The 21,442-nt window shown below is 37.9% G+C and overlaps 2 protein-coding genes across 4 annotated transcripts in view; one reads left to right on the forward strand and one right to left on the reverse strand.

The window, feature by feature from the left end:
• PRPF18 (pre-mRNA processing factor 18) overlaps positions 1-21,442 on the forward strand; it is a 387,690-nt gene that overhangs the window by 348,862 nt on the left and 17,386 nt on the right. For 2 of the 3 annotated variants that reach the window (XM_050803268.1, XM_050803266.1), the window contains 7 exons: positions 3,660-3,737; positions 3,850-3,876; positions 6,778-6,882; positions 12,556-12,669; positions 17,475-17,621; positions 19,047-19,115; positions 21,176-21,316. In XM_050803268.1, the coding sequence (XP_050659225.1) occupies positions 3,660-3,737; positions 3,850-3,876; positions 6,778-6,882; positions 12,556-12,669; positions 17,475-17,621; positions 19,047-19,115; positions 21,176-21,316 (681 nt within the window). The remainder of the gene's footprint in view (positions 1-3,659; positions 3,738-3,849; positions 3,877-6,777; positions 6,883-12,555; positions 12,670-17,474; positions 17,622-19,046; positions 19,116-21,175; positions 21,317-21,442) is intronic. The other variant, XM_050803269.1, reaches the window with a different exon arrangement.
• Positions 1-21,442, reverse strand: part of PHYH (phytanoyl-CoA 2-hydroxylase) — a 1,057,918-nt gene that overhangs the window by 313,476 nt on the left and 723,000 nt on the right. The window lies entirely within an intron of this gene.

The following is a 21,442-nucleotide window of genomic DNA, read 5'->3' on the forward strand; positions in this document are numbered from 1 at the left end:
AAAGTGAGATGGTTTAGTCATCCGCTGAAAATGAGGGGAGAATGAAAGGATGGGAAGTTCATGAGAATGGAGACAGTGGAATGGTCAGTGTAGACAATAGGAAAGAAAATGAAATGGATGAATACCCTAGGACCAATAGGCAATGTTGAGGCCCAAGTGGTTTTTGCCAGCATTGTTTTGAGCATGCTGTAGGCGTGGAGAATGCCAAGTGGACTTAAACTTACTGGTCTCAGGTCTCATTCTCAATTATTGATAGCCCCAGAGAGCTTTTATTTACATAGGATACATTTATTGATAATTACTATATTAGAAATTAAAGCCAGGAAATTAAAAAATGTATGTTCCATGTAGAAATGCAATAAACCCATAGTATGCTAACAAATATTTTTATGACAAGACGATATTTGCAAAAACAAACACTTTAGTGAGAAAAGTGACATTGTTTTAGAAATCTCTGGCATATTAGACAGTTGGATTCTATTTCTTCCTCCAATCTGTTGCTGTATGTTGTTTTTGTTCAAGTACATGAAGAAAATTCATCCACAGATAAGTAGTTGGGAAAAGGAGTATTTTAATAGCCTTTTCAGATTTGTGGATATTCTTCTTGATACGACACCAAAACTACACAAGTGGTTTCTTAAAGGGCAGTTACAATGTGGATTCTGAAATCATTTCAATGAATTTTTCATCCATTAAAGCCTGCTGATCTATTTTGCTCTTCGATTGGATCTTTTTACCTACATGTGATTTTGTAACATCTTGATTTTGTAATGTCATGGTTCAGTGAGTTATGCGGATCTTCTTAATGTTGACATTTTCATTAGATAATATTTAAAAATCACATTTATTAATATCACCACTGATTTCATTGGAAAAGGCTTCAAGTATTGGGAAGCTATTAAATAGCTCATGGTGCTGGGTACAAGTTGTCCACTTTTCCAGTTCTCAGTTGACACCTGGAATTTTATCATTGGTGGTAAATTCCATCATTGTTTTCTTTTAACTTTAAGCTTGTTTTGTTCAATTCTGAGAAAATGTCTACCAAACACCCAAATCTGACTAATCAAACGATTGCACAAGTGCTTTTCTTTGAGAAAACCATTCTACTTTAGTAAGTAACAGAACTGCTTTATACATTTTATTTTTTCATGCTGATTATTAAAAGGCTGTGTACTCAAAGGTTGAGATTTAGGAAAATTACACTTTGTCAAGGACGTTCTTAAGAGAAACTAGACTTTATTTTCTTGCAAGTGCATGTTGGTGAAGAATACAGTGACTACTGGTACAGTTTGAAGGCATTGCCTTTATTTATGCTGATGCCAGTAGTCTGCCTTCCCAAATCCTCCCCCCATGTTGCTTTTGGACTGTCAGTGCAAATCTGAGCGCAATGAAAAAGGGGCACATAATGTCTTAGTATATCATGAAAATAAATTTGACCTTGCAAAACCTTTGAAAGAGCCTCTGTGGACCACATTTTGAGATGTTCTAGGCTTCAGATTTTGTTAGGTGTGTTCAATGGAATTGAGACATGGTCATCACAGGTAACATAGTCAAAAAGACTGGACCATGGCCTCCGGCCTGGAGATTTTTTCCTTTCTTTCTACATATCAGCCTTTTCTGAAAGGATACCAATGTGTGTTTGCCAACTTATTTGAAATATGACAATTATATACTACCTAGTCAAAAACAATTTTAGATGCCGAAATAATATTTTGGGAGTGAAGAACTGTAGCTTGGAAGACTAGATCAGAACCAAGGGTTTAAGGACCAGAGTTCTAGCTGCTACTACTCATTCTTGCTGAGTTCTGGGAATGTCACCTAACCTAATTCTCAGCTTTCTCACCTCTAAAAAGGGGTTAATACTATTTGCCCCCACCGTACTCAGGGTAGTTTTGATGTTCAGATGATACCATCGGTTCCTTACCCCAGATAATATCTTCATCTTTATTTCTGTAAAGCTGTGCTTGTTGTGTGGTAGATAAGTCTGGAAATGTTTATTGAGTTAACGGATGAACTTTTAGAAAAACTTTATCCTGAAAGTTTTAAACATAACACAAAAATAAATAAAATTTTATGATGAGCCTCTGCATATCCTTTCCCTGAAACATGCAGCTCTAGAAAATGACGTGTTCTTTTAAAACCAAAATATGATCACACCCAACAAAATTAAAATTAGTTTGTTAATTTTATCAAATACTCTTCTCACATTCATATATTTTCCAATTGAATTAAAATACCTACATACATTTGCTTTTACAGTTGGTTTTTCAAGTCAGGTCAACATGAAGTTCGATCCTTGAATTTGCTTATTATGAATCTTGGTTTCTTTTAATGAAGAACATTGTCATTTTCTCAACTTCGCCGATTTTTTCCATGCCATTGACTTGCCAGAGAAACTGGGGCTAGTTTTGTAAAATGTCTTTGACTTGTCTGATTGCTTCCTGGTATATTGACACCTAGTTAATTCTTCTGTTCCCTACATTTAACAAGAACACTTCCTAGACGATGGCTGGGTAATTCCTGTAGTATAACAGGTGATACATAATCTCTTACTGATGTCAAGCTTGAACATTGGGTTCAAATGGTGGCAGGCTGATCTTTCCATTGTCACCAGCGGCTTTTTTCATAAGGTTTTAGCATCCATTGATGATCACTGCCTGAGTGAATGAGCTTTGGAACGATGAGGTGCTAAATACTTGTGTGGAGGTAGTACAGAGGTACTATTATATCATTACTGTTAATACAGTAGGGGGCAGTATCTTTATTTGAACAAAGCCATCAGTGGAATAATATCCAAGAGGCAGAGCTGAGATAGCAACAAGCCTCCAAATTATGGACTGTAGATGTAACAATAAGGATAATTTTGTGTATAATGTGGAAAGGACTGACATCTTTTTAGCCACAGACAAGACTTAGAGCTTGTCTCTTTACATCAAATCATATCAAAACAAATACCTTGTGAGAGGATCATTTGAGCCCAGGGAGTTGAAGTTGTGGCCTTGATTGTGCCACTGCACTCCAGCCTGCGTGACAGAGAGATACCCTGTCTCCAAAACAAACAAAAAACCAGAAAAAGGCACAAAACCCCCAAATATCCTTAAATCATTTTTTTAAATAAAAAGGTTCACCAAGACCACCCTATATCTAGATTATTTTAGGAACTGACTGATATAATAAGGTTCCAGGTAACAAGAAAGAACTTACACTACTGGAATTCCCTTGTTAGGTGGGATTTCAAATGTAGGCTATATATGTCATAATTTTGTTTCTATTAGGAAAAAATAATTGAGATATACCATTTTATGTGGTTCATAATGAATCCATTTGAAGAAATTATCATTGAACTCAAACATTAAGAAATCAAAACATTTGGAAAATATTCTTGGTCTCCTCTTTGCGGATGAACCTGCCTACTGATTGATACTGCAAGAAAAATACTTGAACTTATCACACATCGGTGCCCTTAGTCATAGTGGAGGGTTGGTGATGTGTTTGGGGAATCAATGTATTCATCTCTGGAACCAAAAAATACTCATTGTATCAAATTCTTGAAAAACTGAAGAGTGTTTTCAAAAGGTTTCTAAAGGTACTTGTTGACTATGGGACATGAACTTTTGCCCAAGGATTTATTATTGACATAATTTTTTTTTCTTGAATAGGAAAATAAAAAATATTTCAAGCGTAGTGAGCTCGCCAAAAAAGAAGAGGAAGCATATTTTGAAAGATGTGGGTACAAGGTATGAATGTCTGCTTTTATGTTAAATTGTATATTTCTGAGTTTAAATTTATACAGCTGTTGTTAAATGACAATCATTGATCTCTGTTCAATTTATCAATGTTATACGTTAGCCTATAAATGAGAAGCCATCTGGAGAGGTATGAGTTTTTGTTTTTGCATTTTAAAAAAAATCTTGAATTCAGGAAAATACATGCATGACTTTTGGCTTGGAATGGTTTGGCTTTTTGTGGATGGCATGAAGTGGCTTGAGATCAAAGCTTGAATTTTTTTTTTTTTTTTTTAAATTAAGTCCTGAATCTGAGACTGCCTTATTTTCAACTCCACCACCACTCCTCTCCCCTACCTCTCCCAATAAAACAGTCCATTTGGAAAGAGTTCAAAACATTTATTCATCTAACCACAGTAATATTAGTGGTGGTAATTTCCCTGCCTTCTCCGGAATATTTTAAGCCATCGATTTTATGTTTGCATTGTTAATACTTACTTTCGGGTCTTAAGAACCTCCGCCTAAAGTATAAAGCCGTATGTATTTATGTGCCTTTGTTGTAATAAGGTATCACATTTCAAACACTGTTTAGTCTATTGGATAGAAAGTGTCATCTTGAAGTATTTCTTAGAAACAAATGAGTTGTCTGGAAGGCTTTGCTTGTATATTTTAGAAGAAATTAGTTGATAATGTGTTGTGGTTTTATTGGGAGGGGTTAAAGGGTATAAGGTGGAGAAGTTATGTTTAAATTATTTTAAAAGAAGACTATATCTAGCTTAATTTTTAACTCAAAGCTCAGAGGTTCTATTGAAATACTTTTGCCAAATCATAAACTTGTAATTAACCTTTTGCTTGTGAAATATCAATATAAGATAATACTTTTGTGCATGTAATGGGGAAAGTTCTGGAAATGGATTTATCCTGCATAGCATTTTTAGAAGGAAGCATGAGGAATGCACATGGTATGTATATGCATTTGGTTTGATTTTGTAGTGCTGGGAGAAGACAAGTATTAAAGAAAAATGTAGTTTTCAAAAGATACCAAGAAGTGACTTAAAAAATATTTTAAAATGTAATTATATTTCTGACATGTTTTTAAAATATGGGAAAGTTTATACTTGTATTTTGATTTTTTTCCGTAAAGGTATTTATTTGCTTAATTAGGAAATGAAAATAAGTTTTAAGTTAATAACCATTGAGTAGATAGATATTCAGAAAGGAACTCTCATTTTTGCCTTGCCCAGTGTTGTCTTACACACACTTGGTCTGGAATAAGAATCACTTACATAGGTTTACTCTGCTGGCTTGTGGCATTCCCAGATTCCTAAATTTGAACGTTTTCAGCTATTTTATAAGGTAGGAAAGTAACTTAATAAGTGGCAGTTTTTACTTTTGTTTAGTGTGCTTTTTTTTGTTTGTTTGTTTATATAGAGGAAAGCCCTGAAGCAAAAAAATTACTGTAAAGATAATTGTTTATAACTTTGAGTCCAGCTGACGAAATGACTTAGATCTTTTCCCCAGAGCTATTAACTGCCATTGTATAATTAAATGTGTTTTTAATCTTGAGATTTTTGGAGAAATACGTTTTCATGCTTGAAAAGTAAAGCACAGGTGTTTCTTTCTAAAGATTTTTAAAGATTTCCGTCTTGGTAGTAATGACATAGTATTCATTACTTTTATTCTTTTGTAGAAATGAGTTAGCATTTTTTAAGGCTTGATGCTGATTTGACCTGTGAAAATAGAAAGGCTTAGTTTGTTACCTTAATTTTACCTCAATATCAATTAGTTATGGTAAACATAAGCTTGAACTGTAAGCTATAGAATCATGAATTATGTAATTTTCACCATATTGCCTTTCTTAACGTGAGTTTCTTCCTTAATGTTGATCTTCTTTTATGTTCTTTTGATCTTACTCCCACTTTCAGCATTGTGGATTTATCTTATGGTCAGATGGGAAACCACGTTTCAGTATCTTTTTACAGACTCCACAAAGGGGCTTGTAAATTGCTGAATTCAGTTTTCCTAAACTGAGACTTGAGCAACAAATTTGAGAAAATATGTGAAGAGATTGTTTTTCCTACAGGTTCATATGAACAGGAATGCCCACTCTTTCCCTGGGTGGCATTAATAGAGAGGTGCTTTTTTCCTTATATTTCTACAAGGTTGGTAGCTCAGCTTGTGGACCAACTCTGTGTAGCATTAGGAATTTTTCTGTATGTCCAACAGTGATTTTCATACACTTGGAATAATACGTTTTGAAAAGCAGGATAGGAAAAGCTAGAGCTTAAAGCTTCACAGGTTGCTGTTGGAAAGAAATTCTTTTCTTTTGTCTTCACTTTGAAGCTGAGCAAGAATCAAATAACCCTGCAAGACAATTTAAAGAAGAAGAGCAAGTTGATTGTTTTTCAGGAAAAAGTACAGTCTTTAGAATCTGGGGAGAAAGAAAGTGCAAATTTCAGCCCTGTTAAATTTGGATTTTGGAAATCATGACAGTCGTCTCACTCTTTTTTTTTTTTTTTTTTTTTTTTTTTTGAGATGGAGTCCTGCTCATCGCCCAGGCTGGAGTGCAGTGGCGCGATCTCGGCTCACTGCAAGCTCAGCCTCCCGGGTTCACGCCATTCTCCTGTCTCAGCCTCCCAAGTAGCTGGGACTACAGGCGCCCGCCACTACCCCTGGCTAGTTTTTTTGTATTTTTAGCAGAGACAGGGTTTCACCACGTTAGGCAGGATGGTCTCGATCTCCTGACCTCGTGATCCACCCGCCTCGGCCTCCCAAAGTGCTGGGATTACAGGCGTGAGTCGTGTCACTCTTTTATAGCAAGGATGCTGATTCCTCTGTGCATGCTCTGGACTTGTGATGCCCCTGATGTGAATATGTTTGACTCTCTTTTACAAGCATGCACGTTTATTATGAGCTCTTTGCTCAGAGGAATATTAGAAAATCTTCAGTGTTGAAAACATATTTAATTTCGGTGAATAGCTAAGGTAATAGAATGATAAATATCAACTATATTTTTAAAGCTGAATTTCATTTCTTTTGGCTATTAATATAGATACAGCCAAAAGAGGAGGACCAGAAACCATTAACTTCATCGAATCCAGTGTTAGAACTTGAACTGGCAGAGGAAAAATTACCTATGACGCTTTCTAGGCAAGAGGTAAGTTTATTTGTGATTGTTTCATGAGAATCTGATCTCCACGGTGTTTACATTTATCTCCAGCTTTTCCGATAAGTTAAATGTCATTCTTTCCTGTGTAAAATGACTTACCTAAAAATGCTGTGCAGTTAGTTTTCTTCATGAAGTTCTAAATTACTCACTGCTTCTTTTCTTGATATTATTATCTTTTTTAGAGCTTATCCTTCTGAACTTTAAAAAATAAACATGAATATATTCAAAAATAAGTATAATTAAATGTACTTATGCTAAATATTTGTACTTAAATTATTTTAATTATTATAGTATTTTGTAACATACTTCCCTTTCCCTTATTTAATAATACATCTCTCCAGATTAAAATATGGAGATCGACATAATTTTGAATGAGTGTGTCATTTCCCATTGCTTGTTTGCTCCATAATGTTTGTTTGTTTATTTATTTATTTTTGAGGCAGAGTTTCACTGTGTCACCCAGGCTGGAGTGCAGTGGTGCAATCTTGGTTCACTGCAATCTCTGCCTCCAGGGTTCAAGCGATTCTCCTGCCTTGGCCTCCTGAGTAACGGATTACAAGCATGCGCCACCACACCAACCTAATTTTTTGTGTGTGTTTTTAGTAGAGATGGGGTTTCATCATGTTGGCCAGGCTGGTCTCAAACTCCTGACCTCAAGTGATCCTCTGCCTCGGTCTCCCAAAGTGTTGGGATTACAGGTGTGAGCCCCCGCGCCTGGCCACACCATAATATTTAAAAAATCATCTATTGATGATCATTTAGAATACTTATTATAAATAACACTAAGATGAACATGCTATGTAGACATAATTGCATACATTATAATGTGTGATTATTTCCTTTGGAAACATTTCTAGAAGCATGATTTTTAGGTCAAAGACTATGTGTGTGTGTGTGTGTGTATATATATATATATATATTTTAAGACTATGTATATTTTTAAGACTTGATACATATTACCAGATAGCTCTGTAGGTATTAGCCATGTTGTGCCACTTTATACTCCTAGCTGTGGTGTTTATAGTGTCCGTCTATACCTTGATCAGTATCAACTATTATTTTACTTAAAAAAATCATGCAATTTAAAGACATTCATGTGATATAACGAAATCAAATGAATACAGAAGGCTGTAAAACAAACATTTCTTCCCTTTTTCTTATCTTCCATTTTCCCCCACTTCCCCTCTGCCCCCATCAGTCCTTCTCCTACGCATTTCTTCACTTGTACAAGCATCAGTGTGTATGTGTATACCTTTTTTCCCCTTTCACACAAATGAGATTACATGCATTTGTACCTTAGTCTTTTCACTTAAAAATACATTTTGAAGGCCATTTTATGTTGGGGGGTGTGTGTGTATGAACATTTTTCACAGTAAACGTGGTTTTGGCAGGTTACCTGGTCTGTTTCTGGATTTCCATATGTCTGAATGAGGGTAACAATTGGGTCTACCTCAGGAGACTTTCATGATAAAATAAGGTAATACATGAAGAGAACAGTACTTAATCATGAGTTACTCAACAAATTTAGGTGTTGTTTTTAGTAGTAGTTCTGCAATTTATTACAATTAGCTCTTTACTGATAAATTACTTCCAGTTGTTTGCCTTTACATACAGTGCTGAGGTGGACTTCCTTATACATATGTCTTGATATTTGTATGAGTTTATCAGTAGGGTAATTTCCTAGGAAAAGAATTTCTGGTCAGAGAGTGTGTCTATGTAATTTTCGATGGTGTGTGGAATTGTCCTACAAAGAAGCTGTGCCAATTTACATTCCAACTGTAAGTATATCAGACTTCCTAGCATTTCTGTCAACTGTTTATTTTAAAAATGTTGCAGCCTTGCCAATCTGAAAGCAGTATTATTCCTTTAAATTTTTGCCAAACTGATGGGTGAAATAGGTACCTTGTGTTAACGTGAAACTTTCTGTTAGTGATGATTAGAATTGAACATGTTGTCACATGTTCAGTGGTCATTAATGTCTCTTCGTTTGTGGAATTGCTGTTTTTATATTGTGAAATTTGTCTTTACTGATTTGCAGATCAGCATGTTTATATGTTAAGGGTGTTAACCTGTGTTCATAGTGTGTATGTATCAGATGTACATAGCATATATATATATTTATCAGTGTATCATTTGTTTTTTGCCATGCAGAAGTTTTACATTTTTATGCTGTGACATCAGTCTTTTTCATTATGGGTTTTTTTTTTTTTTTTGTCTTGGGCATCATGCTTAGAAAGGTTTCCTCTATTCCTAAGAGTTAAAAAAAGATATGTTAATGTTTTTTTCCCACTACCTTTATGAACTCATTCTTTAGATATAAAAAATATAATTTTCTTTATATTTTAATTTTGTATCTTAAGTGAGCATGTATTAACTTCATAGTCAGAAAAATACTTGAAATTTCATGTCACTTATATTTTTTAGAATTCTGTTACTTTTTGATTTTTCAAGACAAAGTTTCGCTGTGTCTCCCAGGCTGGAGTGCACTGGCATGATCTAGGCTCACTGCAACCTCCACCTCCTGGGTTCAAGAGATTCTCAAGCCTAAGCCTCCTGAGTAGCTGGGACTACCGGTATGTGCCACCAGGCCTGGCTAATTTTTGTATTTTTGGTAGAGACGAGGTTTTGCCATGTTGGCCGGGCTGGTCTTGAACTCCTGACTCAGGTGATCTGCTCACTTCCACCTCGGAAAGTGCTGGGATTACCGTCAAGGGCCACCGCACCTGGCGTAGAATTTACTTTATCTTTAAACATTGAAAAGCTTGAGTTAAAAGACGAAGTAGTTTTAAGAAGTTGTTCTTTTTGTGAGATCCATCATTTTTTTTTTTTTTTTTTTTTTTTTTTTTTTTTTTTTTGAGACGGAGTCTCACGCTGTTGCCCAGGCTGGAGTGCAGTGGCGCGATCTCGGCTCACCGCAAGCTCCGCCTCCCGGGTTCCCGCCATTCTCCTGCCTCAGCCTCCTGAGTAGCTGGGACTACAGGCGCCCGCCACCGCGCCCGGCTAATTTTTTGTATTTTTAGTAGAGACGGGGTTTCACTGTGGTCTCGATCTCCTGACCTTGTGATCCGCCCGCCTCGGCCTCCCAAAGTGCTGGGATTACAGGCTTGAGCCACCGCGCCCAGCCGAGATCCATCATTATTAAACCATTGTTACTGATTAATAGTGGTACATCAGTTAAGTACTAGACATGATGTGGGGAAGAAGTTCCTGCCTTTGCTCAGGGAGCATGTATTGAAATAGTAAAAGAGGACTCAGAGGCTTAAGTTCTTTCAGTGATGTCCGTTTAGTCTCTGTGTCATTTTTGTCGGGAGGTGGTGGTGGTGGTGGTGTATTTCAGCTTCTTTATTTAAAAAATTTGAATAATAGAATTCTTGCACCGAAAGAAACTTTGAAGTCAGGTAGTTTATTACCTTGCCTTTAGACAGAACCATTGTTATATAATTCCAGATAGATGAGAGTTAGCTATTTAAACTGATAACCAGAAAAATATTATGCACTCCTCACAACGTGGCCTAAGGTATAGCACCCAATCTTAAGCAGTGTTTTGCAGTAATAACTAGCTCACATTCCCTTTCTTTTTTTCTGTTTAGGTTCTTTTTGTCTTTGACTGACTTAGGGTCATCTTTCATCTTTGAGTCCTCAGTAGTCTCTTCCTATTCTACCTCTGTAGTTGTGGATAGGGCTGAATGTAAGTCATAGAAATGCAGTGTCTAGATCAAAGGCTTATGTATTCTGTCCTTCTCACAGGTTGACATGTTTGCAGTATTATTTTTTAGTTCTACATTACCACATGCTTATGACAGACATTGCACAAGAGGAAACTTTCAGGGGAATGATGACTGACTCTAGAAACCATCATGTGAAGATGAGGTGAAGGAATTGAGAATGCTGAGGCTGGAGAGAAGAATTACTAGAGATATCTTTAGAAATCCAATGAAAGTAGCTCTGATTTTGGAAAATCGGAATATTCTCTGTAGTTTCATAAAGTGGAACTGGGATAAATGGGTAGAAGTTTGAGGGAAGTAGGTATCAGTTTTGAGAAGCAAAACATACCTGTCCAAACAATGGGATGGCATGTTTCACGAAGAACTGTGATTCGTGTCGTTTGTCAGACAGGACCTGACAAGGGTGTTTGTGAGGTCATTTCTGCATTGATTGGAGATAGTGCTAGATGACCTGTTAAATTTGTTTTAATATCAAACTTCTGTTAATCCAGTGAGAGCCCTCCCAATGGATTTTGGGTGTGATGCTGTTTATGCTCCCGGGTAAAGCTCTTGGTGTTTCTTATTACTGCTTTTAAAAAAAATTTGGACTAATCTTTATTACATTTTCTGTTTCTTTCTTCCTTTTTAAAATGACATATAGCATGTATATAAAGTGTATGAAACACATTAGGGCAATATACGTTACACATATATGAATCATTATGAATAATTACAAAATAAATATTCATATAACCATCACCCAAGTTTGGAAATAGGTTTTCAGCATCTTAAAAGCTCTGCATATGCAGATTATAACTCTCTCTTTTCTGAGGGAGAAGTTTTTGGTTTGATGGTGGTATTACAATGCGGACTCTCCATTATGGTAGTTATCACCTGGCTTCAGATTTGATTTTCCTTCCTCTATAAATGCTGTCATTCCCTCCTATCTTAGTGTTTTCCTGTGTGTCCTGCTGCACAGATTGGTCCTATCGAAGCACTGAGCTAAACGACTTAAACTTCCTGGTTACTTACGGTGTGATGATAATACAGTATATCTATTCATGGAAAATTAAAGAATAAACAGCTTACTTTTTGCATCTACATTTCAAAACAAGTGTTTGATCACCAAGAATATGCTGGCGTAGGGATTACTATTTGTCTTTCCATTGTTTTTAAAAGAAGACTAAGAACAGTTATAATGATGTAAAATGAGGGCTACATACATGCCCCTTTTCTTATAAAAAAGAATTTTGTTTTAATCTCGCAGTGGAAGAGGTGGTTTATATGAGGGGCAGGTGGTTTATATGAGGGGCTTTCTTTAGACTTGAATTGTAGAGTCAGAGGTCAGATCGCTTTCTAGGAGCTATTTGGTAATAAAATTAATAACAGTGACTTTTGAGTCAAAATAGATTTTTAACTAAAGTACTTGATTTTCTGTTTGATTTGGAAACAACTTTGTTTAGCTTAATTGAAATGATTTAAAATATTCGAAGGAATTTATACTTTACACAGAAGCATGTATTTGGATAATTAGCTTTGTTAAACACCAGGCTTGGCTTTTAAGGTATAATATACAAATTGTTTTTGAGATGTTTAGTTTTTTCCTCTCTCAAAAGTTAAATAGCTGGATACAGTAGCACATGCCTGTAATCCCAGCACTTTGGGAGCCCGAGGCAGGTGGATCACAAGGGCAGGAGATTGAGACCATCCTGGCCAACATGGTGAAACCCCATTTCTACTAAAAATACAAAAATAAGCTGGGTGTGCTGGCGTGCGCCTGTAGTCCCAGATACTCGGGAGGCTGAGGCAGGAGAATTGCTTGAACCCGAGAGGTGGAGGTTGCAGTGAGCCAAGATTACGCCACCGCACTCCAGTCTGGGTGGTAAAGTGAGACTGTCTCAAAAAAAAAAAAAAAAAAAAGTTAAATAATTTACTGGGTGTCTGTTTCACTTTGTAGGTAATCAGAAGATTGAGAGAAAGAGGAGAACCAATCAGACTATTTGGAGAAACTGATTATGATGCTTTTCAGCGTTTAAGGAAAATAGAGATCCTCACACCAGAAGTTAACAAGGTAAGAGGACAGAACAAAGCTAGAAAAATACGACTGTACTGCATTCACTAGAATAGAGTTTGACTAATTGCATTATTGTAGGCAACAATGGGAAAATAAAGTGGGCAGATTATTGCTGCTGAATGGAAGTTTTCATTAATTTTTTGAAAAGCACATATCTTAAGTATAACATTTAATGCATTTTGACAAATACATACAAGCATATAACCACTGCCCTTATTAAGAAATAGAACAATTTTGTCACCAAAGAAATTCCCCCGAAAGCATCAGGAACAATAGCGAATGGATGCTAGGCTTAATACCTGGGTGATGGGACGATCTGTGCAGTAAACCACCATGACACACATTTCCCTATGTAACAAACCTGTTCATCTTGCACCTGTACCCCTGAACTTAAAAGTTGAGAAAAAAGGAAAAAAGGAAATTTCCCCAGTACCCCTTCTCAGCCAATCCCCATATTTCTCCTCGTCCCCTCCTGGGCAGCCACCATTTGAATTTTGGCATCATGGATTAATTTTGCTTGTTCTCATATTTCATACAGATAGACTCATAGATTGTGTGTCTGGATCCTTATGCTCAGCATAACAGTTTAGGTTCATCCATGTTATTGCAGATACCACTAGTTTCCTTTTCATTTTCCAGTGATACTCAGTTGTATGAATATATCAAACTTTGTTTCCAGCTTTGGGCTATTAGAAATAAAACTGCTGACTGGGCGCGGTGGCACACGCCTATAATCCCAGCACTGTGGGAGGCCGAGGTGGGTGGATCACAAGGTCAAGAGATCGAGACCATCCTGGCCAATATGGTGAAACCCCGCCTCTACTAAAAATACAAAAATTATCTGGGTGTAGTGGCGTGTACCTATAGTCCCAGCTACTCGGGAGGCTGAGGCAAGAGAATCACTTGAACCCACGAGGATGGCGGTTGCAGTGAACTGAGATTGCGCCATTGCACTCCAGCCTGGCGACAGGGCGAGACTCTATCTCAAAAAAAAAAAAAAAAAAAAAAAAAAGGAATAAAACTGCTAGACCATTCTTATGCAAATCTTTTTTTGGAACTATGTTATTTTTCTTGGGTAAATATGTTACGACTCTTGGGGAGATACCTAGAAGTAGAATTGCTGGATAGTAAGAGTAGATGTATGCTTAACTTCATAAGAATTGCCAGTCATTTCCAAACCCCAGCATGTGGTATTGTTAGTCTTTTTAATTTTAACCATTCTCTTGTGTATCTGGTAGTAGCTCATTGTGGCTTTAATCACATTGCCTGATGACTAAAGTTGAGGAGCATCTTTTCATAGACTTGTCTTCATTTGTGTAGTGTCTATTGAAGTCTCTCCTTATTTATTTATTTTTGAGGCAGGGTCTCACTCTGTCACCTACGCTGGAATGCAGTGGCATAATCATGGCTCATGGCAGCCGCAACCTCCTGGGCTTAAGCAGTCTTCCCACCTCAGCCTCCCAAGTAGCTGGGATTACAAGCGCCTTTTGTTCATTTTAAAAATAAACTTGTCTTTTTGTTAATGGATTATAGGAATTCTTTATATATTCTGGGTAGAAGTTCTTTGTCAGATATACGAATATTTTTCTTTTTTTTTTTTTTTTTTTTTTGAGAGGGAGTCTCGCGCTGTCGGCCAGGCTGGAGTGCAGTGGACGGATCTCAGCTCACTGCAAGCTCCGCCTCCCGGGTTTGCGCCATTCTCCTGCCTCAGCCTCCCTATAGCTGGGACTACAGGCGCCCGCCACCTCGCCCGGCTATTTTTTTGTATTTTTTAGTAGATACGGGGTTTCACTGTGTTAGCCAGGATGGTCTTGATCTCCTGACCTCGTGATCCGCCCATCTCGGCCTCCCAAAGTGCTGGGATTACAGGCTTGAGCCACCGCGCCCGGCCACGAATGTTTTTCGTGACTAGTTTTTTGTAGTTTATGGCTTACCTGTTCTCTTAATTGAATCTTTTGCTGAACAGAAGGGTGTGTGTGTGTGTGTGTGTGTGTGTATATATACACACACATGCTTTTTGTTAATGGATTATAGGAATTCTTTATTCTGGATAGAAGTTCTTTGTCAGATATACGAATATTTTTCGTGACTAGTTTTTTTGTAGTTTATGGCTTACCTGTTCTCTTAATTGAATCTTTTGCTGAACAGAAGGGTGTGTGTGTGTGTGTGTGTGTGTGTGTGTGTGTGTGTACGCACACATGCTTTTTGAGTCAGGGTCTCACTCTCACCCAGGCTGGAGTTCAGCATGGTCATGGCTCATTGCAGCCTCTAGCTCCTGGGCTTAAGCGATCTCCCACCTCAGCCTTCCAAGTACCTGAGACCACAGGTGTGCGCCACTAAGCCCGGCTGATTTTTTAACTTTTGCAGAGGTGGGGCCGCCTCATGTTGCCCAGGCTGATCTTGAACTCCTGGACTCAAGGGATCCTCCTGCCTTGGCCTCCCAAAGTGCCCGGCCCAGAAGTTTTTTATTTTGATGAAGTCCAATTTATTGATTTTTCCTTTTATGGTCATTGCTTTTTGTGTCCTGCTTAAGAAATCTTTGCCTATCCCAAGGTTTCAAATAGATATTCTTTATTTTCTTCTAGAAGCTTAGTATTATAGTTTTTGCTTTTACATTTAAGGCTCTGATCTTGTTTTATGGCTTAGCATATGGTTTATTCCACAGGCTCTTGAAAAAAGTATTGTTTTGCTTTCATGATACAGTTCTACAAATGCCAATGATGATAGTGTTGTGCAGATCTTCTGTGGCCTTGCTGACTTTTTATCTACTTGCTTTCTGAATTATTGAGAAACAGGTGTGGTTATCTATGACTATGTAACAGACTACTCCAAAACTTTCTAGTGTTTGTTTATTGTAAAGAATTTATTATTACAGAATCTGTTTTTGGTGACTAACAAGCCACCCTGAAACCTGGTAGCTTAAGATAATTTTTTGTTGTCTTAATTACCAGTTCTGTGGTTTGATTGGGCTGGATTGGGCAGTATCTTGCTTGGGGTCTTTCTTGTGATTGCAGGGAGATGAAGGCTGTGGCTGAAGTCATCTGAGGCCTCTCCTGGACTGGTCTTCTAAGCTGATATCTTGCCCCTTTCCTGGCATCTCAGTTGAATGGCGGGAATAGCTGGGGCTGGCCAGGCCCGCTCCCCGACCTGCTCCCTCTTTGCTAGCCTGGGCTGTCTCACTGCTTTCTTCGTTGCCAAACCACTTTCCTGCTTCACTTCCCAGCATTGCCATTCCAGCCCCACAACACTAGCAGTTGCCTTCAGTCCTCTGTGTCTGTAATGATCATTTTTCCTTTGCTTGCTGTGTTTCTGTCTTGTATGCTCTGGTTGAAATCTTGTTTTTATACTTTCACATGCAATTCAATGACCACATCTTTTCTCGGAATCTATTTTTGATCCCAGTCAGAATTAATTGTTTCCTTCTCCATGCGCCTATGAGTAAACCTTTGTTAGGGTACTTACTGTTTTTTTACTATTATTAGAGTTATGTGCATATTTATTTCTTCCTGGTGGGCAAAGGCTGTTTTACCTTTGTATGCCAAGTCTTGTGCCGTGCATCTAGAGGTTTTGAGGAGAAAGCACAGGAGCACAAGGTCTGGATTCCATTCCTGGATTATAATCATCAATTATGTGACCGTTGGCAAGTCTTTTAATCTGTTTGAGCCTTGGAATCCTCATTGGTAAAACAGAGGCAGTGATACTTGGCTCACCGGGATGCGCTGAGAATTCAACGAGGTGACCTCTGGGAACGCCTGGCGTCATACTTTATACACAGCAGGTGATCAGTCAGTGCTTGAGAAATTATAAGTGTTTTGAGTTGAATGTTTCTCTTCTGTGTTTATGAAGGGACAGTAGACAATGATCAGATGCTTTCCGTGTAAGAACGTTAGGAGTTAACATTGGTTGAATGTGCACTGTGCTCCAGTAACTGTTAAAAGCACATCATCCATTTCTTAGTTTACTTATTTGAGTTGATGTTTGCGAGGTTCTGGAACAGCCTCATCACATAGTAACTGTTCACTGAAATAAAAAATAGCATCCTCATGACAGCCCTACATAGTAGATGGTGCCGTTACTCCTATTCTGTAGGTGAGGCTACTGAGGCATACAGGGGTTAAGCAAACTGTTGAAGAGCTGTTTAATAGTATGTGGCAAGGATTTGAACCCAGATAGCCTTCACTCTCAACCTACCCTATAGCCGCCTCATGGCCATGTTTCCTTGGCTCTTAAACCTTGCAGCTGATTCTCATTCATTTTTAGGAAGATGAGGCTTCCATTTTTCATTAAATGGTCATCAACCATACGTGCATAAAATGTGAATTTGCTGGTTTGCTAGAAACATAGCTGAGAACCTGGGATATAGATGAGGCACCAATTTTATTACACTGACATTTCTGAATGTTTTGGGAGTTCACGGTAGTTGAGGTTAGACATTGTAAATGAGCTGGGCAAATGGCTTGGGGACTCTAATGGAGACCTGCCACTTTCACTAAGCCTCATTAGAAAATTACAGCATTTATGAAGATTCTTATTTGGATTGGTCACTCACGTGTATTTTTTTTCTGACCAGCAGACTGGCCATTGTTCATGCATTGTTTTAATTTAAATATGTCCATAAGAATTAACTTTAAACGAACAGTAATGATACTTGTGTGATAAATTGATGTCATTTGAGTTCCTGCTTTTGCTGAACTCTTAACTTCTTGTGGGGGGAAAAATACTTGCAGTTATTAATGAAAAATCAAAGGTGAAACAACAGTGAAATTTTGTAACAGTTGTTCTTCCTTTTTTACTTTTCTTAGGGATTGAGGAATGATCTGAAAGCAGCCTTGGACAAGATTGATCAGCAGTACCTCAATGAAATCGTCGGTGGTCAGGAGCCTGGAGAGGAAGACACACAGAATGATCTGAAAGTTCATGAGGAAAATACCACAATTGAAGAGTTAGAGGTAATCTCTATACCAAGCCCAGCACATCGCTGGCACCCTTCTTTCCTGTGGAGCAGATGGCTGAGTCGGGCAGATTGTTGAGTGCAGAGCACACTGTCATCTTTGGTCTTTGTTTATTTACTCCCTGCTTTTATTTATTTACTCCCCTTTTTCTCATCCTCCACTCACATTCCCCTACTTCCTGCCTTCAAAAGGAACCCATTCTAATATGTTGGATGCACATCCTTCTGTTTGTTGCTGCTTTTGTGACCTGCAGTGTTTTGTGAGCATGTATTTTTGATTTACAGAAATGATGTTATGCTGTGACATTCTTTATTCTGTTTTTTACTTGTCTTTTTTTCATTTAGCGCTATGTTTTTAAGAGCCATCCTTGATGCTATATGTACATTGAATCCTTTGCTTTTAATTGCTACATAGGATTCCATGTGTTATGCCATTCACTGCATTTGACTTTTTGTTCTCCTGTAATGATGGACAGCTAGATTGTTCCCAGCTCCCTCCTACCACAGACAGCTTTCTGATGAACAGTCTTGTGCATAACCATGATGGCCTAACAAAATGGGACTGTGGGATTTATATATGTATATTTAACTTGTCGAAGTACTGCCAAGTTGCTCTCTGGAATGGCTGTCCTAGTCTACACCCAGCAGTGTGAGGCCCTCGTGTCTTTCAAGCCCTGCTAACGCTTGGCAATATCTTGCTGTCTAATTTTTGCCACAGTGCTGCTTGTGGAGTGTTAATGTATAATCTTAATGAAAAAGCAATTTTGTATCATGTAAGTATCTAACATGTAAAATAAATATGGGTTAAAGTTCTTAATGCTTAAGGAAACATAAACTGTTATTTTTATGTTTCCTTTAATTCCTGGCTCTTGCACGTGTAGCTGTCCCTCTGAATGAGATCATAGTTGAGGAAGATGTCATTTTAATCCCCTTCTTCCTCCAATACCTGTCTATGGTCCCTAAATTTTACTAAAATAATTGGTATGGGCAACCAGTTGTGTGCTTTTCCCCCCATTGGTGTATTTATTTATTTATTTTTAAAAAACAGCTTTATTGAGATATTGACATACCATACAATTGACCAATGTAACATATACAAATCAGTGGTTTTTAGTATATTCACATGGTGGTGCAACCATCATCACAATCTAATTTTAGAACATTTTTGTTCCCCCACCCGAAAAGAAATCTCACATTCATTACCACCTCTTGACTTTTCATAAAAGATAACATGCTCTCCAAGTTTAAGTGGCAAATCCATGTTTTTTGGTTTTGATTTCTTATCTAGAAATTCCATCAGGTTTTTAAGTAAAAATTGAACAGCATGTGTGACCAACAGCCATGTTTAGACTGGTGTTGGTAATATATATGTGTAGTTGTTGCTTTGTATTAATGAACAGAAGTATTGTTTGTTTTTCTTCAGGCGCTGGGAGAGTCCTTAGGGAAAGGCGATGATCATAAAGACATGGACATCATCACCAAATTCCTCAAGGTGCGTGTCTTAGGCCAGGGGAGGAGGATGCCTTGGATCCTTACGAACTATTCTTATATTTTTGGATTACCAAGGGTTAAAGGCTGGAACGGGAAAACCTCAATACACATTTCTCGCACATACATGATGTTTATGATATCGCTATGCACTAGATATAGCAGTTAGTGAGAGAAAATGCATATTTACTTGTGGCTTTTTTTTTTTTTTTTTTTTTTTTTTTTTTTTTACACAGAATCTCGCTCTTGTCTCCCAAGCTGGAGTGCAATAGAGTAATCTCAGCTCACTGCAACCTCCACCTCCTGGGTTCAAGTGATTCTCCTGCCTCAGTCGCCTGAGTAGCTGGGATTACAGGCGCCCACCACCATGCTCGGCTAATTTTTGTATTTTTAGTAGAGATGGGGTTTCACCATGTTGGCCACGCTGGTCTTGAACTCCTGACCTCAGGAGGTCCACCCACCTCAGCCTCCCAAAGTGTTGGGATTACAGGTGTGAGCCACTGTGCCTGGCCTACTTTTCTTGTGGCATGTTTTTTAAAGCTGGCTCATTAATGTAAACACATAGAAAAGAATCACAACAGTAGAATTAATAAGAAGTTGGTAGAGTTTCTTATTTTTTTCTTGAGACAGAATCTTGCTCTGTTGCCCAGGCTGGAATGCAGTGGCACAATCTCGGCTTGCTGCAACCACTGCTCCCCGAATTCAAGCAATTCTCCTGCCTCAGCCTCCCGAGTAGCATGCCACCACACCTGACTAATTTTTGTATGTATATATATATGTTTTTTTCAGTAGAGACAGGGTTTCACCCTATTGGCCAGACTGGTCTTGAACTCCTGACCACAAGTGATCTCCCTGCCTTGGCCTCCCAAAGTCCTGGGATTACAGGTGTGAACCACAGTGTCCAGCTGAATTTCTTATTTTTTTTAGATAACCTAAGGAAGAAGAGGGGTCTAGCTTTTTTTTTTTTTTTCTTGCGAAAGGGTCTTTCTCTGGTGCCCAGACTGGAGTGCAGTGGTGTCATCATAACTCGCTGTAACCTTGAAATCCTGGGCTCATCAACCTCCCGAGTAGTAGGGCATGTACCACTACGCCCAGCTAATTGTTTAGTTTTTTTTTGTAACCTTTCAGAGAGTGTGCATTTCTTCATTTCTACAGATAACTGCCTGTTTTTGCTATGACTTGCTGATTCCAACTTTCTTCTCAACATTTCTCTCTTTAGTGGTCTAGGTAGAGTGTGAACAAATCCCAGATATTTTAATGTTTATTCACAAACTGTGTTCAGACCAAGAGATTTACATGCAATGAATGCTTTTTCTTGTATGTACAATTTAGATACAACATATTAGTCATCAAGATTCTGAATATATTGAGGATACGGCATGGAACTCGATAGGGCATAGGAACTAGTATGAACTAGAATTTCCTCTTTGAATGATGGCCTCTTCTTTTATAGGATATGCATAGATGATGTGCCTAGAGGAAAACATCCTCGTCAGGCTTCTCTGTTTCCTACTTCCAGAAAGGGTGCCCTTTATGCAGTTAAACCCGAGGGCCACGAGGTAGTTCTCTAGGGGTGGAGGTGGGAATGCTGGGTCTTGGCTTCTGTATTTCTGTTTCTCTTTCTCCTTCCTCTCCTTTAGTCAGGTGCTTGAGTGGTTTTTAAACTTAATCATGGTCTCTACAGCATATGTAGAAAGTCCAGTTTTTTTGTAACTTGTAACTTGTTGAATTTTATGTATGTAATACAAATACAAATACAAGTTTATTTCCTGTCAAATAGTTAACTGTGAAACTTGATAGTTCTTTTTTGAGGGAAGCAAATTACCTTGAGCTGGGAAGAGATGTAGACTAGGGAAATTAGTGACTTGCCAAAGGTACTACTTCAAAGCATTATCATGACGAATAAGCAGAACTAGCTTATTAATTCTATATTGTTTGGTGGCATTTTAATCAAGACATTTACTTTAAGGATGATTGTATTCTGTCTTTGTGTGTTAGAGAGCATTTAAATTTACTGAACCACTGGGTGGCATTGTAGTCTAAACTTACCCATCCTTTCAACAGTTTCTTCTTGGCGTTTGGGCTAAAGAATTGAATGCCAGAGAAGATTATGTGAAACGCAGTGTGCAGGGTAAACTGAACAGTGCGACCCAGAAACAGACCGAGTCCTACCTCAGACCACTTTTCAGAAAGCTACGGAAAAGGGTGAGGTTTCTTGGAAAATACTTTTTTTAACTGACTTAAAAAATACAGTATAAATTGAGAATAAATGCATTCTGTTTTTTCACTATACATAGTAGCTTCCAAAATTTCTTCTTATTTTTTTTTTTT

The sequence above is a fragment of the Macaca thibetana genome, chromosome 9, assembly GCF_024542745.1.
Source record: "Macaca thibetana thibetana isolate TM-01 chromosome 9, ASM2454274v1, whole genome shotgun sequence".
NCBI classification, from domain to species: Eukaryota; Metazoa; Chordata; class Mammalia; order Primates; family Cercopithecidae; genus Macaca; species Macaca thibetana.